We start from the raw sequence: 21,145 nt of genomic DNA, 5'->3' as shown, positions 1-21,145 counted from the left end.
TACATGAATGGTAATCTGGCATTTACAACACTACAATGAGAGGAGAATATCTAATGGAGGATAGAGCGAGAGAGAGAGAGGAGAGAGAGAGAGAGAGAGAAAGAGACAGAGACAGAGAGGAAAAGGGGGTGGATGGGAGAGATGAAGAGACAGAGAGAGAGAGAGAGAGAAGGAGGGAGGGAGAGAGAGAGAGAGACAGAGACAGAGATGAAAAAGGGGTGGATGGGAGGATGGGAGAGATGAAGAGACACAGAGAGAGAATGAGAGAAAGAGACACAGAGAGAGAGAGAAAGAGAGAGACAGACAGAGACAGAGAGGAAAAAGGGGTGGATGGGGGAGATGAAGAGACTGAGAGAGAGAGAAAGAGAGGGAGAGAGAGGGGAAGAGAGAGAGAGAGACAGAGATGAAAAAGGGGTGGATGGGAGAGATGAAGAGACAGAGAGAGAGAGAGGAAGAGAGACAGAGTACGAAAGAGAGAGACAGAGACAGAGAGGAAAAAGGGGTGGATGGGAGAGATGAAGAGAGAACACTGAACACTGAAATGTTTAATGTCATTAGCTGAAAAGCTCTGGTGACATAGTTGGTACTAAACAAAATGGTGCAAAACAGATAAAAATGAAACAACATAAACTAATAAGAGATTTGCGACACTTTGACACTTTATCATTAGCTTAAAAGTACATGTAACAGGGGGGTAAATGGCCTTTTTTCAGTCGTTTGTCTCCAAGGTTTGGACAGTACACAGAAAACAAAGTACAGATGAATCACATAATAAATATTTACGCATGTAACATCGACACACATCATATCAATATAAACACATACTAAAGTTCAGATAAATCCTGAAATAATCATTTATGCCTCAACATCAAAACCCATCCTATCAATACGAACACATCAAATAATTACAATGTCAAGATTGACCATCCAAATATAGCCCTTCCTTTTTCATCTATGCTTTTTCCCTCATAGAACTCATACTGGTTTTTAATTGATTAATGATGGACCGATGATGGACGTTTTCCGTATATGTATTGCCCCAGATACATATTTTGCAAGTGAAAGTATCATATCTTCATTTTTTTGTCATCAGTATGCCGAACAAATCTTTTCTCTGCGCTGGAGCTGTAATGAAAATGACAGTTTTTTTCGCAGTTCATCGTATCTTTTGCAGTTCTATGTAAAATGGTTTTCATCTTCTGGGCTTTCGCCACACGTTGGGTAAGGAGATGCTGCTACGTCTGAATCGAACCATCTGTTGGCATTCAGTCCGAGTCCTCTCAATCTGAGCTTCGCAAAGCAGATTTTATGCCATTTATTTGTTATAATCTTAATGTACTTCTCTGTTTGAAATATTGATTTAAATGAATAGAACCATTTATACCTATCATTGCTCTCTATTTCTCCGTGCCAGTTTTGTTTGTAACATGCTATGAGTCAATCTTTAAATTCCGATACAAAGCCGCTCTCGTGCCCTACTCCTTGGCACATCCAAACAAGACCGAAGCCATGTTCCGTTAGCGTTTTCTTGATGTGGAATGCCCAGTTCTGTTTGTCCTTCTCCTGTTGCAGCAGCAACATCTCGTATGCTTGTCTACACAATCGTGATGTTGGCAGTCTTGTTAGTTTGAGCCAATACTTTATGCAGTTTATAATTGATCTAATATGCAATGGGTACGTGCTAGTTTTGCCATACATTATAGTGTTTGATGAGTGTAATGGGATACCAAGAAAGCGCTTCATTACAAATGTATGTACCTTTTCCATTTGGTTATTTCACATGAGTCCCCATATTTCCGCTCCGTAGTTGAAGGCTGGTTCAATCTGTGTGTCGAAAAGTTTCCAAAAAAAAAAGCTGTGCGTCAGTCAAACACAGTCTCCTGAGTGATTTTATAATTTGGATTACACCTTTTTTCCCTTTTCTATTTGCTTCGTCCCACGGAGACGTCAAACTCAATTTGCTTTAAACTGATCTTTCTGATCTTAAACATTACATTTTGAAATTATACTCAATACATAAAAAGCTTTTGTGTTTTACTCTCAGTGTACAGGGCTTTTACTATGTTCATTCGCCCAAGTGGTCTTTTTCGGAAAATACTAAAATCAATACGACGAGTGGACTTTATAGACCTATTGGCTGAGCCTTGAAGGTCATGGGCAAAAATCAATTGCATACACATATTTATACATATTCAAAGCGTGTGCTCATATTCTTCGCGGACGCGAACGACGCCATTTTGTTTCATGTTGTTGACCTGCCCGTTCAATCCTATATTCAATCCACAACACACGATAACATGTGATGGAAAGTTGGAGAAGGAGACCGTTAAATATTTCTTCAGAGAAAGATTTGTGAACGCCTCATCACTTACTGGATTATGCCCCAAACTGCCATAAAAATATCCACAGAATCAGACGGAATTCACAGTTTAAAATAATAAACCATGAGAGTTAATACCCTTGAATTGATGAAATGTAAAAATTTCCAGTCTTGACTTTTCTCAAAATGAAACCCTTTTCACTTCATACGACGTTTAGAAGTACTAGTACTTGGCTCTACATGTTAGGCCTATTAGTTTAACACAATACTCAATTTTCATATCAACTTTAAAACTATAAAACTAGAATGAACATAAAAGAGAAATTGAATCGAGCGTGTCAACCCGGTGTAACTAAACTTGTACATCTACCCAGATCCAGAGAAAACGGCAAAATGTTGCAGTGTGATTGCGGCGATAGCCACGTATCCTTTACCGCGGACTTGAAAGGAATTTTTAAGTGCCCTTGAAGATTTTTTGAATGCCCAAGATACACCAGAATAATATGATTTAAACAGCGTTCTCACTGCGAATACCGCAATCGATTTATCGCCCTTTAAAAAAGCATGTTTAAATATTATATTTTCGAACGTCAGCTAAGGCGCCACGATAGTGTAATGGATAAGACCGTTTCTTCTCACCCGAACACGCGGGGTTCGAATCTGCCGTTAGGACTTTTTTTTTCTTTTTCTTTTAACCCGAAGCTTTATAATAACAAATACAGAACACATTTTAACGATTAGATTTTGAAAAAAAAAAAGTGTATCACAAGTGAGTCTTGAAGGCCTTGCCTCTCTTGTTAAATCTTCGATTTAAGATATGTGCATACATTTTACTAAGTGTATCTGTCAAGGCTACTCTTCTGTAATTGTCCGGGTTGTTTGTGTCTCCCTTTTTATGTATAGGCACAATGATGGATTTTGCCCAGTCCAACGGAAATGTTCCACTTTCAAATAATTTGTGAGAGATGAAGAGAGAGAGAGAGAGAGAGAGAGAGAGGGTGGGGGCAGGGGGGAGAGGGAGAGAGGGGGGGGGTGGGGGCACTGAGTATAGAAACTAAATGATATATCAAAATGCATTGATATATACATTGTGCGGGATGAGTATAATGATGGTGATTATTATTATTATATTTATATAGCGCTGCATCTTGTGCAGAGACAAATCAAAGTGCTTTCACACCAGTCATTCACACGCATGCATAACTCTAAAACTGGAAAGACTGAAGGCAAGGAAGAGGCAGCGAAGTGAGGCTATTTTGGGAAGAGGTGGGTTTTAAAACCAAACTTGAAAGAGCTGAGTGCGGAGACCTGACGAAGAAAAAGAGGTCCAGAGACAGAGAAAGAACGGCGGCCAACAGTCGAGTGTTTGAATCTGGATATGCGTAAACAGAGTGGATACGAAGCCGATCGTAGAGAGCGAGATGGAGTGTAGAGGTGAAGGCAGCCACAGAGATATGAAGGGACAGATTTGTGAATACATTTATAACATAGAGTGCTGATCTTGTACTTTATTCTGTGTGAGACATGGAGCCAGTGGAGATGCTGCAAAAGAGGAGTGATGTGCTCAGATCTTTTCTTTCTGAGGACGAGTCGGGCAGCAGAGTTTTGTATGCGCTGAAGGGACTGAATGGATGAAGCAGGCAAACCAGACAATGGGGAGTTACAGTAGTCAAGGCGAGAGAGAATGAGAGAAACTACAAGTCTAGATGTTGCGTCGGTTGACAGATATTTCCGAATGGAACTGATGCGTCGCAATTGACAGTAGCAGGATTGACATGTCTGCCTGATAAATTTTTGCATGGACAGTGTGTTGTCAAGGACAACGCCGAGGTTACTGACTGAACTGGAAAGAGGGATTGATGTACTGCCAAGTTTGATTGTGTCAGTTATGATGGAAGAGAGTTTTTGTTTAGTTCCTATGATCATTGCTTCCGTTTTGTCCGCGTTCAATTGTAGCTTATTTAGAGTCATCCAGTTTTATATGTCCAGGAAGCAGATGGATGTTTCTTGCAAGAGCGACGACAATTTTTCAGGGGTATCACTCTTCTGGAGCTGAGCGTCATCAGCTTCAGAATGATGACTGACATTATGGCGGTTGATAATTTCAGCGAGAGGAGCAGTGTAGAGTAGGAAGAGCACTGGGCCTAAAACATCCCTGTGTGACTCCATGTTCGATTTTAACGGGTTCAGGTTGAAAATTATCAAAAATGACAGAGTGGAATCTATCAGTGAGATACGATTTGAACCAGTCCAGAACAATGTCGTTGATACCAAATGTAAAATGAAGACGGGAAAGAAGGATTGAATGGTTTATTATAAAACGACAGTCAGTGGATATAGATTCACTAATATGATGATAGACACAAAGCAGTAATGGGAGAAAGTGTACTTCAACAAAGGAAGCATGCCAGACTCATATGACGATGACGATGACGACAATGATAATGATGATGATGGTGGTGGTTGTGGTATTTGTGTTCATACTACAACAACTACTGCTACTACTACTGCTACAAATAATAATAATACAATAATAATACTAATAATATACATCATCAACAACAACATCAACAACGATGATGATGATGATGATGATGATGATGATGATGATGATGATGATGATGATAATTTAGTAGGCCACTTTGTACGGCGCAAACTCCCCATCTCGTGGGCCCTAAGCGCCCCCCATGATACAATACACACACAACAGTACACAGTTTTCTGTTTCAGTTTTGAAGGAGGTGTCTGTGTGTTCGGATTGATCCATACACGCTACACCATACCTTCTGTAAATAATGTAATAATTTCTTATCATTGAAGAAAAGGGCAGTAGATGATGCCTCAGCTTCTCATACACCCAAAGCAAAGCACTTATCATGTCGCGAGAGCCTGCCCTAGATTTGTGTGAAATATTAACATAAAATGAAATATGATAATAAGATAATAACGAGACAATAATAAATAGTACATGAGGGCATACGACAATATATGAAGACTTGCAACAAAAAAACAACAAACAAAACAAAACAAACAAAACACACACACACACACACACACACACACACACACACACACACACACACACACACACACACACACATACAGTGAACACTACCCCCCAAAAAACACACAAAATGGAAACTTCAATGGAATGAGGAGGGGGGGGGGGGGGGGCAAGACAGACGATTACACGAATGTGGATTAATATAATGACTTTGGTTTGATTTGATTTGATTTGAATATGCTTCGTCACACCCATAGGGCATGTGAAACAGATAGGTTTACACTTTTGTTTTGAAAGAGGGCAGAGTTGGTGAGTGACGGAGATCCAGAGGAAAAGAGTTCCACACAGATGGTAGTTTTATACTGAGAGACCCTTTGACCAAATGTCTTTGAAAACAACAACAACAACAACAACAAAAAACCCGTCGAGGACTCGAAGGAGTTTTTCTCTGGGGGATCTGAGAGAACGGGAAGGTGGGTGAGGGTGTGTAATTTTAAGGACAAAAAAATAAGGAAGATCTGGAGACAGCCGTAGAGGTGACGATAAGCCAATGTTCCAGTTTTGTACTGAATTCTGTCATTCATTTCATTTGCCCATCGCTCCTGGTGGAGCATAGGCCATCGACGACCCCTCGCCATCGCACTCAGTTCTGGGCTGTTCTGGCCATTCCAGTCCTTGCTGCTTCAGCTCTGCCTCGGTATCTCGCCTCCAGCTGTTGCGAGGCCGGCCTCTCTTCCTCTTTCCCTGCGGGTTCCAGGTCAGGGCTTGGCGTGTGATGCTGGACGGTGGCTTCCTGAGAGTGTGTCCGATCCAGCCCCACTTCCTCCGCAGTATCTGCTTGGCCACTGGTACCTGTCCCGCTCGCTCCCACAGATCTTTGTTTCGGATCTTCTCCTGCCATCGGATCTTGTACTGAATTCTGTTCTGGGTCGGTAACAATGATGACGACGACGATGATGATGAAGATGATGGCAATGATCATGACGATGATGATGATGGTACTTATACTACTATTACTAATCATAATAATGATGAAAAAAAAAATTGAATTCTAAATCTGAAGTACTTGTATAACCCATTTGTAGTGAAATACTACTCACTGGGCGTTCAACAACCTTTCATCTATAGAGTAAAATAGTAGAAAAAAAAAGAATTGAGCATACATGCGTGAGGAAAAGAACGTTCGCTTAGTGAAGAAAGTTTGTTAGTTGTGCGTTGAAGTCAGACAATATATTATCATACATCTGCATTTGATTGACAAGTTTTGATTGCTTCAGTAACTGACTGACACTGGATTTGATTGGATGAGGCAATCATCAGCTGGGTTCCCCTGCCCCCCTACCTCTCCCTACCATTGCTGTGGGTTCTCCTGTCTCTCTCCTTTTCAATGCTTTGGGTTCCCTTTTTATCACCACCATTCTGTCTCTCCCTATCATTGTTGCAGGTTCCCCCTGTCTCTCTCTATCATTGCTGTGGGTTTCCCTGTCTGTCTCTATCCTTGCTGTGGGTTCCCCTGTCTCTCTATCATTGCTTTGGGTTCCCCCGTCTCTCTCTATCATTGCTTTGGGTTCCCCCGTCTCTCTCTATCATTGCTGTGGGTTCCCCCGTCTCTCTCCCTATCGTTGCTGTGGGTTCCCCCTGTCTCTCTCTATCGTTGCTGTGGGTTCCCCCTGTCTCTCTCTATCGTTGCTGTGGGTTCCCTTGTCTCTCTCTATCTATCATTGCTTTGGGTTCCCCCTGTCTCTCTCCCTATCATTGCTGTGGGTTCCCCCTGTCTCTCTCCCTATCATTGCTGTGGGTTCCCCCTGTCTCTCTCCCTATCATTGCTGTGGGTTCCCCCTGTCTCTCTCTATCATTGCTGTGGGTTCCCCATGTCTCTCTCCATATCGTTGCTGTGGGTTCCCCTGTCTCTCTCCCTATCGTTGCTGTGGGTTCCCCTGTCTCTCCCTATCATTGCTGCGGGTTCCCCTGTCTCTCTCTATCTATCCTTGCTGTGGGTTCCCCATACTCTCTCCCTGTCGTTGCTGTGGGTTCCCCTGTCTCTCTCCCTATCGTTGCTGTGGGTTCCCCCTGTCTCTCTCCCTATCGTTGCTGTGGGTTCCCTCTGTCTCTCTCCCTATCATTGCTTTGGGGTTCCTCTGTTTCTCCCTATCATTGCTTTGTGGGGTTCCTCTGTCTCTCCCTATGATTGCTTTGGGGTTCCTCTGTCTCTCCCTATCATTGCTTTGGGTTCCCCCTGTCTCTATCATTGCTGTGGGTTCCCCCTGTATCTATCTATCATTGCTTTGGGGTTCCCCTGTCTCTCTTTATCATTGCTGTGGGTTCCCTCTGTTTCTATCATTGCTGTGGGTTCCTCCTGTATCTATCTCTCATTGCTTTGGGGCTCATCTGTCTCTCCCTATCATTGCTGTGGGTTCCCTCTGTCTCTCTCCCTATCATTGCTGTGGGTTCCCCCTGTCTCTCTCCCTATCATTGCTGTGGGTTCCCCCTGTCTCTCTCCCTATCATTGCTGTGGGTTCCCCCTGTCTCTCTCCCTATCATTGCTGTGGGTTCCCCTGTCTCTCTCCCTATCATTGCTGTGGGTTCCCCCTGTCTCTCTCCCTATCATTGCTGTGGGTTCCCTCTGTCTCTCTCTCTATCATTGCTGTGGGTTCCCTCTGTCTCTCTCCCTATCATTGCTGCGGGTTCCCCTGTCTCTCTCTATCTATCCTTGCTGTGGGTTCCCCATACTCTCTCCCTATCGTTGCTCTGTCTCTCTCCCTATCGTTGCTGTGGGTTCCCCTGTCTCTCTCCCTATCATTGCTTTGGGGTTCCTCTGTCTCTCCCTATCATTGCTTTGTGGGGTTCCGCTGTCTCTCCCTATCATTGCTTTGTGGGGTTCCCCCTGTCTCTCTCTATCATTGCTTTGGGGTTCCGCTGTCTCTGCCTATCGTTCCTTTTGGTTCCCACAAGTGGAGCACTGAAGGTGGTCAAGTAACGTGTACCTGGCCGCCTTTTTGCGTATCGCCGTGCATTCCCTGAACATGTCACCTATTCGCACGCACACAAACGTACAAAAAAGCACATGCGAGGAGGCATATGCATGTAGCGGGAGAGAGAGAGGGGGCCGGGGGGGGGGAGGGGGGGGGAGTCGTGACAGAGAGACAGAGAGTGAAAGAGATAGATAGATAGAATGAGTGAGCGAGCGAGAGTAAGAGAGAGAGAGAGAGAGAGAGAGAGAGAGAGAGAGAGAGAGAGAGCGCAGAACACCATCTTGCTATATAAATGGTTGACTGAATGATTAAGGACTGAGCTAAGAAAACACCATATTTCTATATATATATATATATATAAATAATGACTGATTGACATATGAATGATTGAGAGGTTAGCTAACAGAACACCATCTTTCTGCATGTCAGAAAGCCGGAGAATAACAGAAAGTGTGAAAGAGCGACAGACATACAGAGAGAGAGAGAGAGAGAGGCAGAGAGACAGAGAGAGACAGAGAGCGAGAGAGAGAGATGAACACCACCTTTCCAATATAAACGATTGACTAAATGATTAAGGATTAACCTTTGCTAATAAAAACACCACCTTTCTATGTAAGTAATGACTGAATGACATATGATCGTGAGGTCACCAGTCAGAAAGAGACAAGATAACACAAGGCAATATATTATTGAACCAGGCCTTCTACCCATGTGAAAAAGGGGTGGGGACTCATAATGCGGCTAACTAACACAGGGAGACAGAGACAAAGACAGAGACAGAGACAAAGACAGAGACAGAGACAGACAGACTGACAGAGAGACAAGGAGACGAACAGAGAAGTGGTATGGTATAACCAGGTTGTTACCCTACACTTCATCACGCCGATTCCGTTCATCTGGAGAGAAACTATGAAGCGGCAATAGACAGGGTGGAGCATTAGCAGATTATTGATCAAACTTGATGCTGCTGTCGCTGCTGCTTATGTTGGCCTCTTTCTTCTCTCTCTCCTTCTTCCCCCCTCTCTCTCTCTCTTTGTCTCTCTCCTTCTTACTCTCTCTCTCTTTGTCTCTCTCTCTCTTTGTCTCTTCCCTTCTTCCTCTTTCTCTCTCTCTCTCTTTTCTCTCTCTCTCTCTCTCCTTCTCTCTCTCTCTGTCTCTCTTTGTCTCTTTCCTTCTTCCTCTCCCTCTCTTTCGCTCTCTCCTTCTCTCTCTCTGTATCTCTTTCTCTCTCTCTCTTTGTCTCTCTCCTTCTTCCCCCCTCTCTATCTGTATCTCTTTCTGTCTCTGTCTTTCTGTCTCTGTCTTTCTCTCTCTCTCCCCCACTCTCTCTCTTCTCTCTTTCTGTCTTTTTCTCTCTTTGTCTCTCTTTCACTCTCTTTCTCTCACATGCTCTCTCTTTCACTCTCTCTATTTATCTCTTTCTTTCTCGCTCTCACTCTCCCTTTCCCTCTATATCGCTCGCTCTCTCTCTCTCCATCTCTCCCTCTCTGTCTCATAGTCTATCTCTCTCTCTCTCTCTCTCTCTCACATACACTCCCTCACTCTCTCCTCTCTCTCTCTATCACAGTGACACACACATGCTCTCTCTCTCTCTTTCTTTCTCCCTCTACCACACACACACACCACCACCACCACCACCACCACCCACACACGCACCCCACCCCACCCCACCACACACCCAACACACACCCAACACACACACACACACACACACACACACACACACACACACACACACACACACACTCATCCCCGATACACACAACACGCACAAACCAGGTGGTTAAACAGACAGAAGTCAGGAGTAAGGTGGGGTGGGGTAGGGGTTGGGGGAGGGGGGGGGAAGGGTTGGAGGTGGGAAGGATGGGGGGTGGGGGGGGTTGTTTGACACCAGCCAGCCTGGGTAGAGGGTGGAGCCAGGCAAAACATTGATCAGGGTGGTGACTTTGTCTCTCTCTCTCTCTCTCTCTCTCTCTCTCTCTCTCCACACAACACAGGCTGCTGCTCACTGTAAGCCATCAGCAACATACATCGTCGTCAATAAGGGATGAGACTTAATGACATGACTTTTAACAGTCTGTCTTCCTTCTTTCTTTCTTTCTTTCTTCTTGCTGTTGTTGCTGCTTCGTGTCGCGCGTGTCGTTATCACGTGGTGGTGGTGGTGGTGGTGGGGAGGGGAGGGTGGAGGGGTGAGGTGGGGGCTGGGGGATGGGTGGGTGTGGGAGAGGCGGCGGTGGCAGAGAGGGGGTGGTGGGGTAGCGGTAAGATCAGCCAGGGATAATAATGACTGTGGAAGGCTGTGGGCATGATTAACAGTTTGCACCTCGGGAACAGCGTTTTGATCAACAAGGTGGCATATATGATGTGGGTTTCTCCTTTTTCTTTTTGTTTCCTTTCTGGTGTTTTGTGTGTTTTTTTTTTTCTTTTTTTCTTTCTGTCTGACTTACTTACCTTCTGTCTGCCTTTCCTTAGGCACGTGCCCGTTCTGTCAAAAACAAAAACAAAAAACAAACAAAAAAATATACCCCCCCCCCCCAAAGAAAAGACCCCCCCCAAAAAACAACAACAAAAAACAAAAAAACAAAACAAAAAAAACAACAACCCAAAACAAACAAACAAAAAAAACACAACAAAAACAAAAAACAAAAAAAAAAAAAAACCAGTCAGTCTTGTCAGTGACTGAAGAAATTGACAAATATGATATAACATGTATCTTTTATTGATCCAGGAGCTATGAACCATCGCTGCATTTTGCCAAACGCTTTTTACTGCCTCAGTGGGGAGCTGTTATTATTAATTCTGTTTATATTAACATAAGTTCTTGTTAAAGTTTACCACAGACGGACCCTGCCCCCCCTTACCCCCGCCCCCCCCCCCCATAACCCCCCCCCCACACACACACACACACACACACACACACCATACGTCTCCGCGCGCTCTGTTTATACACATGAGAAGAACAGTGTAGACAAAAACAACACAATTGTTTTTTCTTTTCTTTCTTTTCTTACTTTCTTTGCTACAAAAATTGTTCTGGCAACATAATTTCAAGGCAGGAATTTCACAGCACTGCACACTGCCTTTCCAAGAGCTTCACTGGCTTCTTGCTGAACATGGAATACAGTGCAAAACCCGCTTTCACGTTAGTTCTGGAAATGCGCCGCAGCATCTATCTCACCATCATGTCAAAGCATTCAAGGCACATCTGCTGAATAGCCCCAAGTGCAACAGGTTTGATTCAGTTTGATCCGATTCTCTCTCTCTCTCTCTCTCTCTCTCTGTCTCTCTCTCCCTCTCTGTCTCTCTCTCCCTCTCTGTCTCTCCCTCTCTCTCCGTCCCTCCCTCTCTCTCTCTCTCTCCCCTCTCTCTCTCCCTCCCTCCCTCTCTCCCTCTATCTCTCTCTCTCCGTCTCTCTCTCTCTCTCACTCCCTCTCTATCCGTCTCTCTCTCTCTGACTCTCTCTCTCCCTCTCTCACTCCCTCTCTCCGTCTCTCTCTCCCTCTCTCTCTATCTCCCTCTCTCTACCAATCTCCCTCCCTCCCCCTTCCCCATCTCCCCCCCCCTCTCTCTCTCTCTCCCACCTCAACTTTATCTGCCTTTTCGTTTCTGTATGTGTATGGTGAGGGTGGGGGCGAGTTTTATTGCATTTTTTGTTTGTTTGTCTGTTTTCTTTCTTAATAAAAACAGGGCTTCATGTACAAACTGAAATGTTGACGTGCTTCATTCTTTTCTTTCTTAATAAAAACAGGGCTTCATGTACAAACTGAATTGTTGACGTGCTTCATTCTCATGCATGTCTTTTTCTTCTTCTTCTTCTTGTTTTTCGCGCGTTGGATTACACTGCTGGTCAGGCATCTGCTCAGCGGATGTGGACTAGCGTATATGGATTTGTCCGAACGCAGCGACGCCTCCTTGGGTTAATGAACTGAACTCTTGTTCTTCTTGTTCTTGTTCTTCTTCATCTTCCTCTTGTTCTTGTTGCTGCTGCTGCTGCTGCTGCTGCTGCTGTTGTTGTTGTTGTTGTTGTTGTTGTTGTTGTTGTTGTTGTTCTTCTTCTTCTTCTTCTTCTTCTTCTTCTTCTTCTTCTTCTTCTTCTTCTTCTTCTTCTTCTTCTTCTTCTCCCCCTCCTCTGTGAAGAGTCATTTAGAAGCCGCACGGAAGAACTGTTTACAAGATTCTTCCAGGTCTGTCGGTTGTCCGTCGAAGCCTGGGTTTCTGTGGGATGACTCGAATGGAGTGATACGCCTTCTGTTTACAGATTGCTTCTTTCATTTAAGACTCCCTTCAGGTTGTGGACTGGATGTAAAGAGAAAAAAAGCATGCTTTTTGCTTATCAGTTACACACGTTAAAGAATACACATCATCTCTCTCTCTCTCTCTCTCTCTCTCTCTCTCTCTCTCACACACACACACACACACACACATATATATATATATATATATACACTGTTCTTTTCATGTTGCATGCTCTGGGTGCAGTTGTTGTTTTTTTTTCACTGATGAGCTTTGTTAACCTTTTTGCTTTCTTTGTTGGTGTGTGTGTTGCATTTTGACATACCAGTAAACGCCCTTGAAACCGGTCGGGCATGTAAGAAACTGTTTTGTTGTTTTCCCTTTTTTCTATTGTATATATATATATATATATATATATATAGAGATATATAGAGAGAGAGAGAGAGAGAGAGAGAGAGAGAGGGGGGGGGGCATCGCCTTAAATAACGAAAGAGAAATTTCATGATCAGCCGTGTCAAAGGCTGATGCAGAAGACAGAAAAGAGAGAGACAGAACAGAAATGATAACATAACCATCGTGGGGCTGGAAAAGATCGTCTGCAAGATTCATGAGAGCAATTTATGTGCTGCGACGTGACGTGCTCTGCAAGCAAAGGGACGTTGATGAAGAAGGTCACGGGTTCTGTGACGGTCCGGTCAAGAAGCTGGGGCCAACACGTCTGTTTCAATCAGTTCTGACAGGAAAGACAAGTTAGAAACTGGCTCCTAGTTCTTTAAGATAAGTGGACGTCTTTAGCAAAAGGGTGGACAAGGGGTGATTTGTAAATGTTAGGAAGGACACCACAAGAAAGACAGTTATTAATACTAACACGGGGGCCGGGGGTGGGGGTGGGGGGGCGTGCAGGTGTGAAGAAGAGGAAGTCATCTGGCCCTGATGGAGCAAGTGTGTCTCTTCTGAAACTGGCATTGCCTTACATCGTTGAGCCCCTTACACACACACACACACACACACACACACACACACACACACACACACACACACACATATATATATATATATATACATATAGATAGATACACAGCAGCCCGTGCATCGAACAGGGTATCGTCCCCCCCTGTTCAGTCATCCCATGACCAAAGTAAGACATTGTCAGATTTGAAGATTTGAACAACCTTAGATCAGTTTCACTTCTCTCAGCGGTAGTAAAAACCCTTTGAAAGACAATGTCCAGAAGCATCTTGTGAAAGCCACAAACTTTTCCCATGCTTTGCAGTGGGGTTTCCATCATCACCATTCATATCGAGCAGCAGTAGTCCGTTTAGGTGATTCATGGTTGTTTGGTATCAGTGGCAGTGAAATCACTGGTGCAGTTTATATCTATATATCTATACATATGTGTGTGTGTACATACATATGATTATATATATATATATATGTATGTATATATATATATATATATAGATAGATAGAGAGACTTTATATATATATATATATATATATATATATATATATATATATATACAGGAGGATGGGGATGGTGATATGGAACTCCATTTTTTGTGTGGATGAAGACACTTCCATTTCAGTGCTGTCGGCGCAGCGTCAGTTGAAATTCTCTTCAAATGGGCAAAAATGATGGTTATGGGTAGTGCGCTTCCCCTTCTACACACTCATACTTACAGATAGATAGATAGATAGATAGATAGAGAGAGAGAGAGAGAGAGAGAGAGAGAGAGAGAGAGAGACAGAGAGAGAGACAGAGACACTGGACACTGGAATTATTTATTGTCATTGCCAAGAAAGGTCTTTTGACAAGGGGGCAACAACATAAATCCATATATTTTAGCTTCAAAACAACAAAACACTTTTTTTTCTGAACCCTTCAGTCAGTTTAAACCAAGAAAATATGCAATACTTGGAGACACTTAAGTCACATCCTGACAAAAACTCAACGAAACGGAACTAAAGAGAAACAGCAATGTAATGATAATAAAATACCAAAATGAATGGGGACTGACTCGACCATCCATTCAAAAATACATCGAACCAATACATACTGCCTCAACAATACACTCAAGTATGCAATGTTATGTTTTCTGTTTTGTCCAAATAAAATAGCAACTTCTGTATTAACTATAATTAAGTGTCTTCTATGCTGTTAATACTATTCTGACTTATGTACCTTTGTCTCATTGTTTGAGCTTCTGCAATGAATTTAGCGACCGATCTAATTATGATTTCATTATCACATGACAAAACAGTAACAACATCATGGCTTTTAGCCATCTCTGTTTTAAAGAATATGCATTATTCTCGCACAGTATTATAAATTTCACACTGGAAAAGAAAATGTTTTTCGTCATCCACTTGGTATCCACAGAGAAGGCATGGTGATTGTATAGAAGTCCCAGGTTCAAACCATCTCCTGTTTGCATTAAACCCCAGAGTTCTTAACCTAAATCTCGCATAATTTATTCTGTGCGAGAGAGACAGAGAGAGACAGAGAGAGAGACAGACAGAGAGAGAGAGAGAGAGAGAGAGAGAGAGAGAGAACAATAAACCCAAGCCCAGATCGTTTTCCATACAGTAGTGGAAGAAGCTTCAAAGGCATCAAACTAATCCTCGTGTTGTCCCTGTGAATGCTGGCGAACTCTCCATTCACCAAGTTCATGAGCACCGTGATCTTGATGTCACAGTGTTGCAAGTTCTCCTTTGGCAATCTGACATCGACTCCATGGCTAAAACGTTGGCTAGCAGCATAGTTTTGCTTAATCAACTCAAACCTTATTTAGACATTGACGCTCAAAAAATGTTCAAAAATCAAGCTCACTGCCCTTTATGCAGTGCATCTGCAGTCTGGAGCTGTGCTGCAGAAATTCATCATGAGAAGCTTAATTCCCACCTCAAAAGAGAAGTCAAGATGATTTTTCCAGACTCTTTACTCTCATTCACAGAAAAAGCAAGCTAAGTTAAACATACTACCATTCTAATAAACAACAACAACAAAAACACCATAAACAAACAAAAACAACCCAGGAATCAGCACAGTGTTACTCATGTAAACTTGGAGGCAAAATTGCACTGGCTCTTATATTAGTGTTGCAGCCTTGGGGGCTAGTTGGCCTTGGGACACCATTCTAAAACCCTCTTGGTCGAGAGAGTGGGGAAGTAACTTGGGCAAAACACTCTCCACTGTAATCAAATTCTAGCCTGGATAGTTGGGACAGCAGTTTCCTCATCTGCTATTCTGATGGTCATAGCCGGACACGACTGACTATCATACATACAAACAAATGCATGCTATCGTACAATGTTTTGTTGTTGTTTTTTCACTTGTGTATTTGTGTACTCTGGGTGTAGGTTAACAAGGAAAATTTGGAAGAATTGGCCATGCCTAACACCCCAATCCTTGTGTGCACAAGCAAGAAAAAAAAAAGAAGAGAAAGAGAGAGAGAGAGAGGTGGGGGGAGAGAGGGACAGAGAGAGAGGGGAGAGAGAGAGGGAAAGAGAGAGAGAAACAGAGAGACAGAGACACAAAGAGAGAGAGAATGGAGAGACAGACAGACAGAGGCACAGAGAGCGACAGAGAACTCAGAACTCAAAACGTTTTTATTCAAGGATTAAGATTTTAGGCATTGCCTATTCTTCCAATCTGTCCTTACTAATCTACATCTATTACAAATAGCACACACATAAATGAAAGGAAAAGGTGTTCATGCAGAGAGAGAGAGAGAGAGAGAGAGAGAGAGAGAGAGGGGTGGGGGGGAGATCACAAAGTCATTTCCATAGAAGGACCCAAAACTTGTCAAAAGAGAGACTGAAGAGACAGATAGGACAAAACTGTGTGTATGAATGTGTGTGTGTGTGTGTGTGTGTGCGCGTGCGCGCGCATGCGCACGCATGTGTGTGTGCGCGTGCGCGTATGTATGTGTGTCACTGACCTTTGTGCATTCCCGTGAGGCGGTCTCTGAGCACGGTCAGTTCATGGATCGGCCCGAACTCCTCGAACACTGACCGCAGGTCCTTCTCCTGCAGCTGCCTGGGGATTTGTCCAATGAACAGTTTGACCGCATCCGAATCCTTGGGGGTGATGACCCCCCCGCCGTGAGAGGAGGAGGCGGAGGAGGAGGAGGAGTGGGGGGGAGGGAGAGGGGTGCGGTGGGAAGAGTGGGAAGGGGGAGGGGGCGCCACGAGGGTGTGGTGGTGGGAGGGGTGGGAGTGGGTGGGGTGGTGGTGCGAGTCTAGAAAAGTACCGTGCAGTAGAGCTGCCATCTGGATGTGTGTGTGTGTCGGGTGGTTTCAGTAGGGGTGGCTGTCAGGAGGGGTGGAGACAGAGTGGGGTGGGGGGTAGGGGGTGGCAGGTGGTCAGGTGGGTAAGCGAAGGTGGAGGGTGGATGTGGGTGGAGGATGACCACCTACTGCAGCAGCCAACAAGGCACACTAACCGTCACCACTACTTGACACCCGACCAACACAGGGCTGCTGCTCAGGTCTTCTCCCTCTTCCTCCCTTCCCTCCGTCCGTCTGACAAGTGGGTCGGTCACGTGGGGTCGGTCTCTGCCCTAGTCTGACAAGTGGGTCAACGTGGGGTCTGTGTCCGTCCTAGTCTGACACGGGGTCACGTGGGTCTGTGTCTGACTGACCAGAAGGTATCGTGATGGTCAGTCACTCTGTGTCTGACTCGGACTGACAAAGAAGACTTAGGGATGACCGTCAGTGATGACGCCGCCCGCGGTCACTTGGTCTGCACTGCAGGCTCTACCGGCCGCCTGAATTGGTCCTTCTCTGGGTGTGGTGTTGCTGGTTGCTGGTCCTTGCTGGTCAGTCAGTCGCCCGCCGGTGCTCCGTGGCCCGGTGGGTTGCCTTCCTTTGATGCCTCGCTGCCTGGTGAGGATGCCCCTTTGGCTGGGTGTCTGCCCGTCTTTCTGTCTGTCTGTCTGTCTGTCACAGTGGTGGACGGACGTCGTTGAGGATGGTGATGATGATGCTGACCACAGGGCTGAGACTCTGTCAGTAAGCTGAGGGCCTGCCTCTCTCCGTCTCTCTCTCTCTCTCTCTGTCTCTCTCTCTGTGGCACTGACTACTAACACCACTGACTCCTAGAACACTGCTGCCAGCCAGCTGCCCAGCGGGTTTCCTTCCAGTCTGCACACAAAATGCACAGTTTAGCCACAAGACCGACAGCTCATCACTTACGTTTTTCACTCCCCCGGCTCCCCAAACACAGAGAGAGAGAGAGAGAGAGAGAGAGAGAGAGAGAGAGAGAGAGAGAGTGAGAGAGACACAGAGAGAGGAAGAGAGAGAGAGAAAGGGGGAGACTGAGGTAGGAGAGAGAGGAGAATGCCACTACTGAGTTGTTTTCTTTAAAAGACTGTTTAAAAACACAACAGACGAGGAAGAACTACTGTTTTTTTGGCAACAGCTGCAACACTTGTCTAACACAACAGATGGTAGCACACTGTCAACAACAAAAAACGAAATAGCCTTTCCAAATCAGGCTTAATCTTAAACAGAAACGAATATTGAAAAGTCTCTCCCCCACAAAAAAACCCACACACACCAATAAAATGAGGGAGGAGGTCCTTTCTTTTTCTTTTTTTTTAAAACACTCTCCCACAAAAGACAGGAAGAAGAAAAGAACAGAGAAGATTTCTCCGGCACCAAGCCCACCAACCACACTTTGCACGGCAGCAAGAGCTGAGAACTGTGGCTCCGCTGCCTGCCTGCCTGCTGCCCAGAAATACAGGAGCGAGTAGAGCGAGCGCTGCTGCCACCGCCTATGCTCTCCCCTCCTCTCTCTCTCTCTCTCTCTGCTCCTGCCCCCGCCTTTCTCCTCCTCCTCCCCTCCACTCCCACCCACCTCTCCTCCCACACTCTCTTGCTGCTTGCAGCTTGCCAGAACTCCGCTGGTGCCGTGCCGCTAGCCGGTAAAGACTGAGAGAAAGAGAGAGAGAGAGAGAGAGAGAGAGAGAGACAGAGACAGAGAGACAGAGAGAGAGAGAGACAGAGACAGAGACAGAGACAGAGAGACAGAGAGAGAGAGAGAGACAGAGACAGAGAGACAGAGACAGAGACAGACAGAGACAGCGACAGAGAGGCAAACTGGCTGACACAGAGACAGAGACGAATAGACAAGCAGAGAGACAGAGAGACAGGGAAAGAGAGACAGAGAGAGGCAGAGAGACGGTACGGAGGGTTGAGAAAGAGGGGGGGGGGAATGTTGGTCAGAGAATGGGTCAGGGGTGATAGGGAGAGACAAAAGAGGGGGGAGAGAAGAGAAAGGGAGAAAAAGAAAGGATGTCTAAGGACGAAAAGAGAGGGACACAGAGAGAGAGAGAGAGAGAGAGAGAGAGAGAGGTCGAGTCGAGAAAGGAAGAAAAAGAAAGGATGTTTAAAGAAGAGGGAGAGAGTGTGGGGCAGGGGTGTGGACAGAGGCGGGAGAGAAAAGGGGGCGGGGGGGGGGGGGGGGGGGGGGTAGAGAGAGAGGGAAGAAGAGAAAGGGAGAAAAAGAAAGAATAGAATGCTAAAAGGAGAAGGAGAGAGGGGCGTACGAGAGAGGTGTGGGGGGGGAGAGACAGAGATAGAGGACATAGAGAGGGTCGAGGGGGTGAAGAAAGAGAGAGAGAGAGAGAGAGAGAGAGAGAGAGAGAGAGAGAGAGGAAAGAAGAGAAATGGAAAAAAAAGAAATGATGTTTAAAGGAGAGGGAGAGAGTGGGGATAAAGAGAGACAGCGGAGGAAGGAGAGAGAGGGACGAAGACAAAGGGAGAAAAAGAGAGGATGTTTAAGGAGAGAGAGGGCTGGGGCGGGGGGGGGGGGGGGGGGGGGGGGGGTGGACAGAGGTGGGAGAGAGAGGGGGAGGGATATAGAGAGGGTCAGAGGAGGAAGGAGAGAGAGGGAAGAAGAGAAAGAGAGTATAAGAGAGAACGTTTAAGGAGAGAGAGAGAGAGAGGGTAGGAGAGAGAGAGGTGGGATAGAGAGAGGGTCAGTTGAGGAAGGAGAGAGAGGGAAGAAGAGAAAGAGAGTATAAGAAGGAACGTTTAAGGAGAGAGAGAGAGAGAAGATGTAGGGCAGATGGGGGAGATAGGGTCAGTTGAGGAAGGAGAGAGAGGGAAGAAGAGAAAGAGAGTATAAGAAGGAACGTTTAAGGAGAGAGAGAGAAGGTAGGAGAGAGAGAGGTGGGGTAGAGAGAGGATCAGACGAGTAAGGGGAGAGAGGGAAGAGGAGAAAGGCAGAAAAAGAGGGGATGTTTAAGGAGAGAGAGAGAGAGGGAGTGTAGGACAGATGGGGGAGATAGGGTCAAAGGAGGAGGGAGAGAAAGGGAAGAAGAGAAAGAGAGTATAAGAACGCTTAAGGAGAGAGAGAGAAGGTAGGAGAGAGAGGGGTGGGGTAGAGAGAGGATCAGAGGAGGAAGGGGAGAGAGGGAAGAAGAGAAAGAGAGAAAAAGATGGGATGTTTAAGGAGAGAGAGAGAGAGAGGGTGTAGGACAGATGGGGGAGATAGGGTCAAAGGAGGAGGGAGAGAAAGGGAAGAAGAGAAAGAGAGTATAAGAACGCTTAAGGAGAGAGAGAGAGGATAGGAGAGAGAGGGGTATAGGGAGTGTCAGAGGAGGAAGCAGAGAGAGGGAAGAAGAGAAATGGAGAAAAAGAGAGGATGTTTAAGGAGAGAGAGAGAGGGGGGGTGTAGGACAGATGGAGGATAGAGAGAGGGTCACAGGAGGAGGGAGAGAGAGAGAGAGAGGGGGGGGGATATAGGGAGTGTCAGAGGAGGAAGCAGAGAGAGGGAAGAAGAGACAGGGAGAAAAAGAGAGGATGTTTAAGGAGAGAGAGAGAGGGGGGGGGTGTAGGACAGATGGGGGAGATGGGGTCAGAGGAGGAAGGAGAGAGAGGGAAGAAGAGAAAGAGAGTATAAGAAAGAACATTTAAGGAGAGAGAGAGGAGGTAGGAGAGAGAGAGAGGTGGGGTTGATAGAGAGTCAGATGAGGAAGGAGAGAGAGGGAAGAAGAGAAATGGAGAAAAAGAGAGGATGTTTAAGGAGAGAGAGAGAGAGGGGGGGTGTAGGGCAGATGGAGGATAGAGAGAGGGTCACAGGAGGAGGGAGAGAGAGAGAGGGGGGGGGGATATAGGGAGTGTCAGAGGAGGAAGCAGAGAGAGGGAAGAAGAGACAGGGAGCAAAAGAGAGAATGTGTTTGGAGCATGGTGGGGCAGGGGGAAGGATACAGCGAGAGAGAGAGAGAGAGAGAGAGAGAGAGGAGGGTCAGTGGAGGAGAAAGGGAATAATAGAGAAACAGAAGGAGAGACGAAAAAGGGAGAAAAAGAGAGGATGTATAATTATACAAGAGATAGGAGGGGGGGGGACAAAAGGATGAGGGGGGGGGGTAAGGGAGGACACAGAGAGGGTCAATGGAAAAGGGAGGGAAGGAGAGAAAGGGAGAAAGAGGATGTATAAGAAGAGACAGGGGGGAGGGGGTACAAGGGGATGAGAGAAAGGGGGGTAAGGGAGGACACAGAGAGGGTCAATGGAAAAGGGAGGGAAGGAGAGAAAGGGAGAAAAAGAGAGGATGTGTAGGGAGAGACAGGTGTAGGGTGGAGGGTGTGAGGGGTGTTGCAGAGGAGGGC

At 45.6% G+C, this 21,145-nt stretch overlaps 1 protein-coding gene across 10 annotated transcripts in view; it reads right to left on the bottom strand.

The window, feature by feature from the left end:
* LOC143282835 (CUGBP Elav-like family member 3-A) overlaps positions 1 to 18,289 on the bottom strand; it is a 233,566-nt gene extending 215,277 nt beyond the window's left edge. For 7 of the 10 annotated variants that reach the window (XR_013055316.1, XM_076588651.1, XM_076588657.1 and 4 more), the window contains exons 1-2: positions 18,090 to 18,235; positions 16,471 to 17,674 (exon numbers count right to left, since the gene is read on the bottom strand). Coding sequence is in view for 9 of the 10 variants with exons in the window: in XM_076588651.1 (XP_076444766.1) it covers positions 16,471 to 16,801 (331 nt within the window). In the remaining variant the exon portion in view is untranslated. Of the gene's footprint in view, positions 1 to 16,470; positions 17,675 to 18,089 lie in introns of all 10 variants that reach the window. The other 3 variants (XM_076588652.1, XM_076588653.1, XM_076588659.1) reach the window with 3 other exon arrangements.
* Positions 18,290 to 21,145: the final 2,856 nt, after the last annotated feature.

Source organism: Babylonia areolata, chromosome 6, assembly GCF_041734735.1.
Source record: "Babylonia areolata isolate BAREFJ2019XMU chromosome 6, ASM4173473v1, whole genome shotgun sequence".
Lineage (NCBI taxonomy): Eukaryota > Metazoa > Mollusca > Gastropoda > Neogastropoda > Buccinidae > Babylonia > Babylonia areolata.
The sequence above is the reverse complement of the archived record's forward strand: the minus strand, read 5'-3'. Positions and strand labels throughout refer to the sequence as shown.